General features: G+C 42.2%; 2 protein-coding genes across 4 annotated transcripts in view; one reads left to right on the plus strand and one right to left on the minus strand.

Moving 5' to 3' along the window:
- Nucleotides 1–5,451, minus strand: part of LOC311102294 (tRNA (adenine(58)-N(1))-methyltransferase catalytic subunit TRMT61A-like) — a 21,568-nt gene extending 16,117 nt beyond the window's left edge. The window contains exons 1-2 of one of the 2 annotated variants that reach the window (XM_084143592.1): nucleotides 5,134–5,451; nucleotides 3,930–4,336 (exon numbers count right to left, since the gene is read on the minus strand). In XM_084143592.1, coding sequence (XP_083999718.1) covers nucleotides 3,930–4,260 — 331 coding nt within the window. In that variant the 5' untranslated portion in view covers nucleotides 4,261–4,336; nucleotides 5,134–5,451. The remainder of the gene's footprint in view (nucleotides 1–3,929; nucleotides 4,337–5,133) is intronic. The other variant, XM_084143593.1, reaches the window with a different exon arrangement.
- On the plus strand, nucleotides 4,609–13,758 carry LOC311102293 (creatine kinase, testis isozyme). 2 transcript variants are annotated; one of them, XM_084143590.1, is made up of 8 exons: nucleotides 4,609–4,734; nucleotides 10,012–10,199; nucleotides 10,369–10,523; nucleotides 11,385–11,517; nucleotides 12,078–12,249; nucleotides 12,531–12,654; nucleotides 12,839–13,028; nucleotides 13,421–13,758. In XM_084143590.1, exons 1-8 carry the CDS (start codon nucleotides 4,724–4,726, stop codon nucleotides 13,597–13,599), a joined length of 1,152 nt encoding a protein of 383 aa, XP_083999716.1. In that variant the 5' UTR covers nucleotides 4,609–4,723; the 3' UTR covers nucleotides 13,600–13,758. The 2 variants fall into 2 exon arrangements, with proteins under 2 accessions (XP_083999716.1, XP_083999717.1); XM_084143591.1 differs by lacking the exons at nucleotides 4,609–4,734; nucleotides 10,012–10,199 and adding exons at nucleotides 8,520–8,615; nucleotides 9,302–9,503.
- The last annotated feature ends 29 nt before the right edge of the window (nucleotides 13,759–13,787 follow it).

The raw sequence follows: 13,787 nt of genomic DNA on the forward strand, positions 1-13,787 counted from the left end.
ACTTGAACCCGATCGAACATCTCTGGAGAGACCTGGAAATAGTTGTGCAGCGACGCTCCCCATCCAACCTGACAGAGCTTGAGAGGATCTGCAGAGAATAATGGGAGAAACTCCCCAAATACAGGTGTGCCAAGCTTGTAGCATCATACCAAAGAAGACTCGAGGCTGTAATCGCTGCCAAAGGTGCTTCAACAAAGTACTTAGTAATGGGTCTGAATAATTAAGTAAATGTGATAGCTTTTATTTTATTTTATAATTTGCAAAAATTTCTTTAAAAAACTGTTTTTGCTTTGTCATTATGGGGTAGTGTGTAGATTGATGAGGGGGGAAAAACCAATTTCATCAATTTTAGAATAAGGCTGTAATATAACAAAATGTGGAAAAAGTCAAGGGGTCTGAATACTTTCCGAATGCACTGTATGCCTGCCCATACCATAACCCCACCATGGGGCACTCGGTTCAAATCGTTGACATCAGCAAACCGCTCGTCCACCTGACGCCATACACGTGGTCTGCGGTTGTGGGGCCAGTTGGACGTACTGCCAAATTACGAGGCGGCTTAGAGAAATTAACATTCAATTCTCTGGCAACTGCTCTGGTGGACATTCCTGCAATCAGCATGCCAATTGCACGCTCCCTGAAAACTTGAGACATCTGTGGCATTGTGTTGTGTGACAAAACTGCACATTTTAGAGTGGCCTTTTATTGTCCACAGCACAAGGTGCACCTGTGTAATGATCATGCTGTTTAATCAGCTTCTTGATATGCCACACCTGTCAGGTGGATGGATTATCTTGGCAAAGGAGAAATGCTCACTAACAGGGTTGTAAACAAATTTGTGCACAACATTTGAGAGAAATAAGCTTTTCGTGTGTATGGAACATTTTAGGGATATTTTATTTCAGCTCATGAAACATGGGACCAACACTTTACATGTTGTGTTTTTATTTTTGTTCAGTGTAGTTTACTGCCTAATTTCATTCACAACTCTGCTCAAATCCTATTCAAGTGTGTGATGTTGTACTACGACAATCCTTACGCACTAAGGTGACAGCTTCAAATCGCAAGTATCTAAAACATCCAGTCACCTTCCATTGTACTACCAAGCAGGAACATTCTTCACAAAGTACATGTGAAGGCCTATTTGTTCTGCAAATTTTAAGCATGGCGTGCACTGAGGACATGCCATTTTCATCTTCCAGTGGTTACGAGAGCGGCCTTGTTCATTTAATAAGCCTGCCATGTGAGAGCCAGAGACAAAGACTGAATGAGAGCGAAAGAGGACAAGACTGAGGGATAGAGCACCATCTGTGAGTATGGTTTGCTAATGTGTGAACTTGACTGTCCAGTTACTTGTCATCTCCCATCTCGACTACTGCAACTCGCTGTTGGCTGGGCTCCCCGCTTGTGCCATCAACCCCCTGCAACTTATCCAGAATGCTGCAGCCAGCCTGGTTTTCTACCTTCCCAAGTTCTCCCATGTCACCCCGCTCCTCTGCACACTTCACTGGCTTCCAGTTGAAGCTCGCATCCACTACAAGACCATTGTGCTTGCCTACGGAGCAGCAAGAGGAACTGTCCCTTCCTACCTTCAGGCTATGCTCAAACCCTACACCCCAGCCGAGCACACCATTCTGCCACCACTGGTCCTATGGGATGGCAGCTCCCGCACAGCCCAGACCAAGCTCTTCTCTGTCCTGGGACCCCAATGTGGACCCAGCTTCCCCCTGAAGCCAGGACAGCACAGTCCCTGACCATCTTCAGAAAGCACCTGAAACCCTACCTCTTCAAAGAGTTTCTTAAATAATCCCCCCAAAAAACGTTCCTGAACCAACACTTTAACTTGACCATGTCTTTGCTGATAGCTACTTTATTGAGGAAAAATGTACTTACTATGCCTGTGATGTGGGTGTCCCACCTAGCTATCTTAAGATGAATGCACTAACTAAGTCGCTCTGGATAAAGCATCTGCTAAATGACTAAAATGTAAATGTAAGAGACATTGCACATTTCTGCTGCCTGAGGAGGATGAGCGGCAGGACAAGAGCCCAAAGTCTCTCCCCATCTTACAAAATGGCCATAAGCACTGGCACTCAGCCCATGCCCACCACGAGGGTGCCACCTGATTGGGTAACAAGAAGGCTGCATTTGGCATCTTCTTCAGAGGCTCTGAGCAGTGAGCACCCATTAGCTTTCCCATAAGGCCAGCATTGATAAAAACACCCCAGACCTGGGACTCCTATCAAGAGTTCTAATCTATTCCTGGCAACAGGATGGAGCCTGGTCAGAGAAGAAAGAAGAAATTAAACAATGACATGAGAAGCAGCAGAACATGAGACCTTGTGCTAGGGCTGGGGCTAGAATGGCGACCTTCAGCGCAATCTAGATGACTCCTCTAAGTGACTGTGCATTCCCCCTATAACACATGGTGTGCTCAGAACAGCTAACTGATAATCACTGCCTGTTTACATAGCTCATTCCCAAAGTCACTCTCAGGACACAAAATATAAGTCACCCCTGAGATTATGGGGCAGTGGACGAGTAACTCTTAGATAGGCTTATTGTCGTTATCCAGTGTTCATGTATTAGCAGGTAATAAAGTAGATTCTACATATAATCAGTTGATAAGCTTTCATAGTCTTGTCAGTCAGTATGATCAACATTTAGGAATGACATCTGACCAGACATCCAATAAGTATTTATTTTCTACAGAGTGAAACATGGTTTTAATGCCAAAAACACATAATGAAATCTAATGAGAGGGAAGGTGGTCCACATGACAGGTTGGTACATTGGGGGTCTTTCATCACTCAATTAGGCTACATTATATTACACCAGTTCAAAACCAACCAACAAAAATGACTCCGCATGCAATGGTGCATTGTAGTAATGCCTCAGCTTTTTGCCCCCTGTGTGTATGTTTTGGAGCCAGACCTTTTTCAAAGCGGAGTAAACACCCACATGAAAAGGCTGAGAAACGTGACAACACTGCAGACATGTTGCAGCTCCCCATTATGCCAGGGGCTGACCAAGCAGTTTTGTTCATCGATACGCTGTCTGGGAGTTTTCACACATTTACTGGTGTTCCATCTATAACCCGTGGACTGGGAAGGAAGGAACAGCACAGCAGTTAAACATGATGAAGCACTGCGGCAAGAGCAGCCGTCTGCCCCCAGACCTTCCTAGCCAGACACGTACTCAGCCCAGACTGCGTCACCATCCATTAACCACCCACACAAAATCACTTTACTTCTGCATTGAATTCAACCAGTGGACACTCCTTACTGGGGGAAGATTTCTAGATGGTACTACTGTGGTGTTCCATTTCAAGTCTAGTTCAGGTCATTAACATAAATAACTGACTGCTTAACTGAATAGGTTAATAATGAATGTCGAAGTAGGATTTGATACCTGTAAGCAACCTAAGTCGAAGACATGGGATGTAAAACCCCAACAAGGTTTCTCTCTGCTTTAAAAGAAAGAGCGTAATTTCAACAGGCCTCAAGGTAAATATGTGACGTGTGACCCAATGAAAACAGACAATGTCTTTTTTCAACTATTGTAATCATGACAACTTGGCGTGCGTCACCAAAAGCTAAGTGTGATGTCCCCACCACTTCCCTCGGCTCTTGAGTGGGAGCTTTCGCTTACTGACCTCTCTGTTCGAAGAATAATTGGCGTCACATTTAGCTGTTTGTTTTTGAGTGGTTTACCACTACTCTATGACAAATTCCTCCTCCAGATCTTCTCTCATTATCTGTGTCCCTCTCCTACAGGGAACATGAAACAGGCAATCCTTTCTACTGTATGAGTTCGCTAATCAACTATTCAGTGCAATGGGTGAAGTTTGGGAAAGATTAAAATGACTCATGTCCTCAGATAAAGTAGCATACATATAGTTGGAAAACAGCAGGTTTTGTCCCTCTCACCTGATTCACAGACGACAGAGCCAGGCTTCAGCTCCAGCATCATGGTGATGTTGGCAATGTCTGTTGTGTAGAGGATCTGGGTGCGGTGGGGCAGGATGAGGGTCCACAACTCAGGGGTGGGGTGCAGCACATAGACCCAGCCACCTTTGCTACAGGTGACCTTTGTGCCAAAGCGCTGGCCTATCAGGTCTTTCGAGTGGCGGACGACTCCGTAGCGTGTTTGTGTTTGGGCACCCTGCTGCACCTTGACTGGCATCATTGAGTCATGCCCCAGGAAGATAATTGCAACATCACCCTCCTGGATAAACTCTGAATACTCCACAAAACTCATGGCAGGCCTTGATTGACTTCTATCACGGTGGTCTACAAGGGGGAACCAAAGTGAAGAGTTTGTCTTGATGTTTTCACTACAAAGACAATAAGTCAAAATGAGTGGAAACTAGTTAACTTGTCCCCCATGACAACCAGAACATCCTTTTCACAAATTAATACAAGTTCGATTAATGTATTGGGCGACATTAGCTCATCGTTTAGGTGAAATCACTCCTGCCTCTTCTATGCAAGTTGAAAATGTAATTTTAAATGGACAAATGTGGTCTGTCAAAGATGATCAAAATCCCTCCAAAATGGGATTGTTTACTTTCATACTCATTCGAACGCTCACACGTGCGTGCACTGTACTGGCGTTTGTTATTTTGTTTTGAAAACAAGCATGATTTAATTATTCTAAACTGTTTCAGTTGTTTATTTTCGAAGAACAGTGGAGAAACACTTCAGTGTGACTGGCGGACAATATGAAGAAACTGTAAGTGGAAAGTAGTTTGTGAATTTTAAAATACATAACGCTAGTTAAGATTACTTACTAGCGAGCTAGCTACGAAATTAACATATCAATTTAGGTAACTACTGTAGCTAGCTAACGTTAGATAAATTACATTTTAAACAGTTAGGTAGCGAGCTAACTTTAGTCAATTTAGTTAACGTTAACGTTAACGTTAACAAACTAAGTTAACGTTAACGATAGCTTGATTCGCCAACAACAAAAATAGCTAGCTAATCTTGCTTTTCCAAATCCACTATTCGGCAACTTCACCGTGCAAAACGTATCTCAATGGTTAGCTAGCTAGCTTTTTTTTTTTTTTTTTTTTTTACATCTGACGCCATTCGTTAGGCAATGAACATTAGCGAGCAAACTTTGACATACCTTATGAAATGTAGCTAGGTACTTGAAACTATAAAAGCAAAATGTAATTAATTGATCGAAGTGATTTCTAGCAATGTTGAGAGGTTGATGATCAATTGGGACTTGTTACTTGCTGTTCACATGCTGCAGAGCTCACGTGTGGATTTGTTAGAGCATCAGACTGACCAGACGAGGCTCCTGTTCACAAACATTTACACTATTCGCTTTCGCAGTAATCATGAATCGCGCAATGAATTAGGCAGTTCAGATTACCGTATATGTAAATCTGTAAAAACGCGCAAATGCGGCGCTTTACATGCTTTTCAACAGCTGAGATGTGCAGGCGCCAGTTGATGACGTATGGCATTTCTTAAAAAGGCAGAACAATAAATTAACTGGAAATCATAATCATAGTCCTACATTTGTTTATGAATCCCTAGGAATTGCAAACAGTTTTAGCAAAGAACAGTTATTTAGGCCCAGAGTCTATATATATGGCTCTGGTTAGGCCAATTTACATGAGCCAAAGAAGTTCATATAATTTAACATTGGGGTAAAAATCACCCATTTAAATTCAAGAGAAAATGTGTAATTACCAATTATTTATATATACACTAGATGACTAGACGCTCTGTTGAAGCCACCGCACCACCATCTTTGCACTCCTACCTACGCCTTGGTAAAAACATATTTAGGAAGCTATAGAAAGAAATGCATGTATTAATGTCTACATTCGGTTTTGCAACATGTATTCTATTACAGACACCTTAATGCATACTTTAAAATTATATTATGTGAGCTAAACATAAAACATATTTTCCTTAAAGTATATATATTTTCAATTACTATTGGGCAATTCCAGCGTTATGGATGTGACATTTGCACACAAAATGAGAAACAAAATGTCTCACAGAATTGGCATAAATGAAAATGTTAATGTGTATATTTGTAGAACCCTAGGGAAGTGTAGACACAAAATTACAAAATTCTAAGTAATACCACTTTGAAGTAACGGAACAACAAAACTTGCGTTATGGATGTGACGGAAATGGACAGGCATTTTTGGGAGATTGGACACATCAGCAAAAGTCTGTGAATCTCTTAGGGTACAAATATTAATAGCCACTTTGAAAGTAAAGCTTGGTTACACACAAAAACAACAATGATGAAAATATAAACATTGTCATATATATATACTTTAGAGAGGAATATTTATCATTATAGATGTGACATTCTCCGTTATGGATGTGACACTGTGCAAAATAAGTGTTTTTATATTAAAGATTTATTCACCGAACTTCATCATAATACTTTTGTTGTCATCTGAAAACGCAGTGTACCTCAAAAACCAGTTTTTTTTTTAAATAAACACATGCTTTGTATTAATCTCACACCCTTTAATCTGCCAGCACAGGCTCTATGGAATGGTACCTCCTACCCCTGTAGTCCACAAAAGGACACAGGGACTGGACAACTTGACCTGCAGCCACCCAAGCCTTGTCATCCTTGGCTGGCAAGATGTACACACATCCTGTGTGGTCAACAGCATCAGAGTCAGTCTATTTGTTAACAGCCCCACAAACTGCCTGTATATCCAATGAGTATACCAAACATTAGGAACACCTTCCTACTTAATTGTCTCAAGGCTCAATTGTCTCAAGGCTTAAAAATACTTATTTAACCTGTCTCCTCCCCTTCATCTACACTGATTTGAAGTGGATTTAACAAGTGACATCAATAAGGGATCATGGCTTTCACTTGGATTCACCTGGTCAGTGTATGCCATGAAAAGAAAAGGTGTTCTTAATGTTTTGTAGACTCAGTGTATAACTCTAACCCTAGACTCAGGGATTGATACACACATTTCATTCCCTTGTTTATTTGAGCTAGCTGGACTCATTCCTCACTCATCCCTTATCATCGCTACTATATATTGACATGTCATTATGTTGATGTCTTTCCTATAAGGGTTGAACTTCTTAATTTTCGTTACGTGAAATGGTAAAAAAAAGAAATAAGTGTTATTGAATTATAACCTACCAGTGGCACAGGGTTTGCGCTTTCGTAGACATTTATTGTCAGATCGTAAATTACCTCAGGCTTGACAGCTGCAGACTACACAGATACAGACCAATATTGTCACTGGAGGGTACCCTTACTTACTCATTGAAGTAAACAAACTCAGCGTTACCGGTGAAATTTTATTATGGATTTTAAAGACCCTAATTATGTTTATGAATTGAATACCTTTATTATGCCATTTGATCATATGCAATGCTCCAGTTAGTAGAACAATGCATGATTGCAGTTCAGATGAGAACTTGGAATTTGAGCACACCTGAAATAGATCACACACACACACACACACCAATAAAGATTGCCCGCTAGCTTCATTGCTAACATAAACACACTTCGGAAGCAATAGGAAGGGCATGGACATTTTATCATGATGGCGTTATGCAGTGATTCTGACTAGTGAGTCATTGATCATGTTATGAAGCGTCCATAACGGTCACATCCTTTACGCTTAGAAGGAGTACTGACAGAGAGAGAAAGGAAACCAATTATACATCACCTAAGCCCTTGATGAAAGTTAGCTTTGCACAGAAAGTTTGCATACAATCATAGTCAAACACAATAACAATATTTTCTTCAAAAACGTTACGAATGTGACACTGCCTGTAAAAATCAGCGTTCTATCTTCACTAGACTGTAGAATTATATGCTAGTACTCAATGGACAAAAATTCGTTTGATATTGTTTCATTAACCTTCCGACTTGGTCAGAAACACAGGGTGACAGATGTGAGTACCAAAACAAGTTCTGTGAGCCATTGCCAAAAGCTATGAAATCTGGTTGACTGAAAGTACTTATTTTGAGACTTTGTATCCTACGTTCTAGTAACAATAGCATTCAATTTGGCAAAAATAAAGGTCAAATGTAGTCTTTACTTCAAAATACACACATTCAAGGTAAATATGAAAGTAGTTTAATTAGGAAATAAGCTATTTCGTTTTTTCATGCTCAGGTTGGCCTTACCATGGAACTGCTCTATTGTTACTGTCCCCACTATAAAAAATACTTAAATACATGTAATTTTGTCCTTGAAACATTGAATTGAAATACTGTAGAATTCCATTAATTCCTATGGAGAACTGCGCCTACTGAGAAGTGCCAATATGGCCGACCCGTGGCTTCAAAGCCTCACAATGGCCAATGCATAGCATCAGCAGCAATCCAGGGTTTATATAGGCTACATCATTGGTAAAGAAAGACCAAGGGAACATGTGAAAACTGCAATCTCGTATAGCCTTATAGTCGACAAATAGAATGAATGGCCTACAAATACTGACCAATGGGAGCCGAGTTCGCCTACTATAAAGAACCATCTCCAAAGAACATTTTCTACGGGAGAGCCAAATAACGTTGGTGATTGCTCGCCACGGTCGGAAAAATAGGGATCTTTGTGTCTTCCCCCTAGTAGTGACCAGCCTCCGCAGCAGGTAGGACCACTATTTCTACTCGTTCGAGGATGACATTCATTGATCAGAATGGCATCAGTCGTTTTAACCCCAAATCAGCCCATTGTGACTGAGCAAATACTTGGTTTTTAGCAGAGGCCAAATTTGATTGGATATTTGTGGCCATCCATATATATTTTTCATATTCCGTGAACATTTCGATAACAATAGACAATGCAAACAATTTTATATTGCCCCTGATCGAGCGCGAGACCCCGTTATTTTGATAATCTTGCTTTAGCGTGTAACAATCTCGTATAGCCTAGTCTACCTATTATTCTTTCAGAGGCTGAGTGATTTGGATATGATTTCCAACATGATCACACGCAATTACCACTCCAGACTAGAGCTCTATAAAATAGTTATTTGGATTGGAATGACGCTACTGCGCATCACTGCACCCCTCTAGAGAAAAATGTTCCTTTTTCCTTTATCAACTGCCTGTCGACATCTGTAGCCTATATACTATATATTGTCGGCCAGTGCGGTGACTGTGGTCCAACATCCTTGGTGCGATCGCTACTTTGCACAGTGTGCATTTTCAGCCTTGCACTCGCACGCACCTCATAATAAAAACCAAGTATTTGACTGAATTATGTCGTAAGCCTACTTGTACTATTTTCAAGATCACATTCACCAGTTTTTGCTCCACTCCGTGTTGCGTCCAGGGATCAGCCATGCCGTTCGGAAACACCCACAACGCGCTAAAGATGAAGTACGCTTCTAGTGAAGAGTACCCAGATCTCAGCCAGCACAATAATCATATGGCCAAGATCTTGACTCCTGCCATCTACGAGCGTCTGAGGAGCAAACAAACGCCCAGTGGATTTACATTGGATGATGTCATTCAAACCGGGATTGATAACCCAGGTAAAGACCCAAGCGGCTTTCAACCATCAAGCCATCTGTTCTGCCTCTTAAAAGTGCGTTTAGTGAGGGCATCCAGTGCCACAGCTATGGAGGAGCTCATGCCATTTTGTTCTGCACGGTAACCTTGCCGATGGGTAATATAACCCTATGAACGTATGTTATCAAGTGGAAGGTTGCAAGTATTCCATTGGCCTGCATCTGTACCAAACTCTCAAAGCACAATGGTGCATCGATTTGTTTCAGATAACCTTTTATCCAGCAGGGGTCAAGCATCCCTTAGGAATAATGCTTGTTGGTCAAGCATACCATAATAATAACTTATCAATATGGAAATCATCATAGGTTGTCACTGCAATTAGTGATAATCTGGTGACTCCATATGAACTAAAATAGTATAGCCTAACCCTTTTTGAGGGGAATTGAGTAGTTGTGTCCATACGCATTTTTAAGCATAGCAGGTGGCTTCCCCTTACCCTGTAGAATGTGTGTGTTTGTTGTTATTGTTCAGCAATGATCAAATGGCCAAACTGACCATCAAGAGGCTGTCACCTGAGGAGGAGTTCCCTGACCTAAGCCAGCACAACAACCACATGGCCAAGGTCTTAACCCAGGACATGTTCACCAAACTCCGAGACCGTGCCACCCCCAACGGCTTCACCATAGATGGTGTTATTCAGACAGGGGTTGATAATCCTGGTAAAACGAACCCATCCTGAGTCTGTCGACTCCGCCTGTATAGATTTTGATGAAATGCTAAGCATTGATTATTGAGTGAGGTTGTCACTGTGTTTAATCTGTCATGCTCTACAATTATCATGCTCCTAATTGAATCCATCCCTGATTGATTTTTCTCCCCCCATTCCAGGCCATCCATTCATCATGACTGTGGGATGTGTGGCTGGAGACGAGGAGACATACGAGGTCTTCAAGGAGCTGCTGGACCCCATCATCGAGGACAGACATGGAGGATACAAGCCTACAGACAAGCACAAGACCGACCTCAACCCAGACAACCTGAAGGTACTGCCCTCTAAATGGCTCCCTGGTTGACAGTGGTCTGAGACTCATTTTCAACAGTGTACCCTGCAGGGAAGTAGACTCAGATTCAGATCAACTTCATTATCCCACCAGGGGGAAATTCATTTGATCATGTGCTTAAAAAGACGGTACATGAAAACATAGAAACTACACAATAGAATTCATTCAAAGTGCTATAGCTACACATTTAATGTTAAAGTGCAATATGCTGGGTACTAGAGGGACCAACAGACTATCTATTATATACAGCCTAATGGCTGTTGGAATAAAAGAGTCCCCATATCGATCTGTTTTAATTTTCTTTTGAAGAAGTCTCTTTCCCCTTGTGTGGCTGCTGCTGTGACTGAATTTTGAGTGAAGGGGATGAGTAATGTCATGTAAAATGCTTCCAAGTTTTAGGAGGATGAGTTTTGTGTACAGGTTGGTGGCTGATTCTTGATCTATACCAATTATCCTTCCCGCCGTCTTAATCAAGCGCTGAAGCTTGACTTGGTCTTGCACTTGCATGTTTCCAAACACACATATTAGACCAAAGGACAGCACTCTCTGCAGGACAGATTTATAGAACATTTGTAAGATATGGCGGTCGACATTAAAATGGTTCAGTTTGCGTAAAAAAAACCATTATATTTTGCAATTTCTTTATCTTTGCAAAGGCACAGTCATTGAATTTCAGTTTATTGTCTATTTCGATTCCCAGGTACTTATATATGGTCACTCTATCTACTGATTCCCCATTGATCTTCGTAGGGGGTAGTGGAGTTTTGTTCCTTCTGAAATCATAGACCGGTATTGACAAGTCACAGAGAACTCAGAACTCAACTTTGGTGTCTGTTTTCACAGGGTGGAGATGACCTGGACCCCAACTACGTCCTTAGCTCCCGTGTCCGAACAGGAAGGAGCATCCGCGGGTTCTGTCTGCCCCCACACTGCAGCCGTGGAGAGCGAAGGGGCGTTGAGAAAATGTCTGTCGAAGGTACTCACCTAATCCCACCTATAGGGGCCGGGGCTCTGAGTGGATGCCAGCCTAGAATGATGCCTGGTCCCCGTTGCAACATTACTGTGTAAAGAGTCCCCTCTAGTGGTGAACTACGTGACTGTATTTATACGTCTGTTACTGACAGGAAAGGATCACTTTAGACCAGAAGTGTCAGTCATTTTGCCCGGGGGCTGCATTTGGTTATATTTACTCGCCGTCAACATAAAAAAAAAATTGCTCCTCTATCCATCGTTTTTTGAATTTGATGCTCCCTGACTGTCTAGCTTTCATTTAGGTAATTATTAGCGAGCTGGACACAGTCAAGAAAGTGTATGAATGTAGGTCCATTATCATTTCTACACAGTTTCGAATTTGGTTCATCTTTTCCCCACCCGCAGGTGGTTTTATTCAAACCACCCATGGGCCGGATTGGACCCCATCGCGGGGGTCAAATGGTTGTAACGTGATCACCAGATTGGTGAAAGCCACGTAATGGAGACTCTTCCAGTATCCTCGGACACAGATAATGTATCTGAAACATCTCTGTTCCTCTGCAGCTCTGGACTCCCTGTCTGGTGACCTGAAGGGGAAGTACTACGCCCTTAAGAACATGACAGATGCCGAGCAGCAGCAGCTGATTGATGACCACTTCTTGTTTGACAAGCCTGTGTCTCCTCTGCTGCTGGCCTCTGGCATGGCCCGGGACTGGCCCGATGGCAGGGGAATCTGGTAAGAGGACAGGGATTTCCCATTCCCATACTTTATGTTCTTAAAGGCATTACAATTTGGTTTTGTTCTTACTCACTGAAGTCATTCTTACTTTCTACCCTCTACAACCTTACTCTATTCAAGTAAATGACTGCCAAAAGGGATAGGAAATTCTCAGTTACCCTCAAACTAGGTGTACCTCAATCTCTGCTAAGTCGAAGGGAAAGGTTCTCAATAGTTGATATGCTAGTGGTGACCTTGTCAGAGGACCATAGAACATTTATTTATTCTAATCTGTCAAGGCACAACGATACCAAGACCTTCCTGGTCTGGGTCAATGAGGAGGACCACCTGCGTGTCATCTCAATGCAGAAAGGTGGCAACATGAAGGAGGTGTTCAACCGTTTCTGTACTGGCCTCACAAAGGTGAGAGGGAATTTCTGAGAAATACATTCAGAAGGCTTTGAGAATGATATATGAATGAAAATATGGATCATAATTTGCCATTGCCATATTCATATGCTCTGTGTGAAAACATGCTGGCAATGATCAATCGATGTTTGTATTCCTTTTCTTGTAAAAATTTGACCCCCAATCTTTTCCTCCTCAGATTGAAACCTTGTTCAAAGATAAGGGCACTTCATTCATGTGGAACGAGCACTTAGGCTACGTGCTCACCTGCCCATCCAACCTGGGCACAGGGCTGCGTGCTGGAGTCCACGTCAAGATCCCAAACATGAGCAAGCACGCCAAATTCGAGGAGGTGCTCAAGAGGCTAAGGCTCCAGAAACGTGGAACAGGTACAGAAAATGTTCCAGCACTGAACCAGATACCTAATTTTGTGTTTGTTTGCTGTTCTGTTGCTCAGGGTAACTTACAAGCACATTAAGGCTGTAGAAAGACCAACCCTGGCAATAGTTCTAGCATTAAAGCTGGCATTCCTCTAAAAGGAGTATTGTAGCTATGTTAAAGGAAAGATTCACCCATTTAGAATGTTATACCCTCATATGATGCAAAACTCATTATACTGGTTGTATTTCTGCCTGCTTGCACAGTGATGGCTCAGATACACATGAAAACATGAAATGACCCCGGGAATCGATAGAACATCGCTCAGATGCACCAAAACGATATCATGTTCAAAATGGGTGAATCTTTTCTTTAAGTCCTTCTTCTGATGTCTCTATTTCAGGTGGAGTGGACACCGCAGCCGTGGGTGGCACCTTCGACATCTCCAATGCCGATCGCCTGGGCTTCTCCGAGGTGGAGCTGGTGCAGATGGTTGTGGACGGAGTCAAGCTGCTGGTTGAGATGGAGAAGAAGCTGGAGAAAGGCCAGTCTATCGATGACATCATGCCCGCCCAGAAGTGAAAACTCTTGTGATTGCCTCCCCCTCGTCATCTGAATGAATGTGAGACACTATCCTGGAATGCACTCTGTATTAAAGAGCTCTTACTCTCTCACACAAGGTCCTCTTTCATTGTGATAGTGGATCTGAAAACATGAAAATAAAAAAACTGTTTCAATCCATGTTTGTTTCTATTATGTCTTTCCCATCT

This window comes from Coregonus lavaretus (assembly GCF_964263955.1).
Source record: "Coregonus lavaretus genome assembly, chromosome: 27".
Lineage (NCBI taxonomy): Eukaryota > Metazoa > Chordata > Actinopteri > Salmoniformes > Salmonidae > Coregonus > Coregonus lavaretus.

Excerpts from the sequence above, each read along its gene's own strand:
- LOC311102293 (XM_084143590.1), top strand. Across the intron at positions 10,200-10,368 it reads GACAGGGGTTGATAATCCTG|GCCATCCATTCATCATGACT; the intron begins GTAAAACGAACC and ends CCCCCATTCCAG. Across the intron at positions 13,029-13,420 it reads GCTCCAGAAACGTGGAACAG|GTGGAGTGGACACCGCAGCC; the intron begins GTACAGAAAATG and ends TCTCTATTTCAG.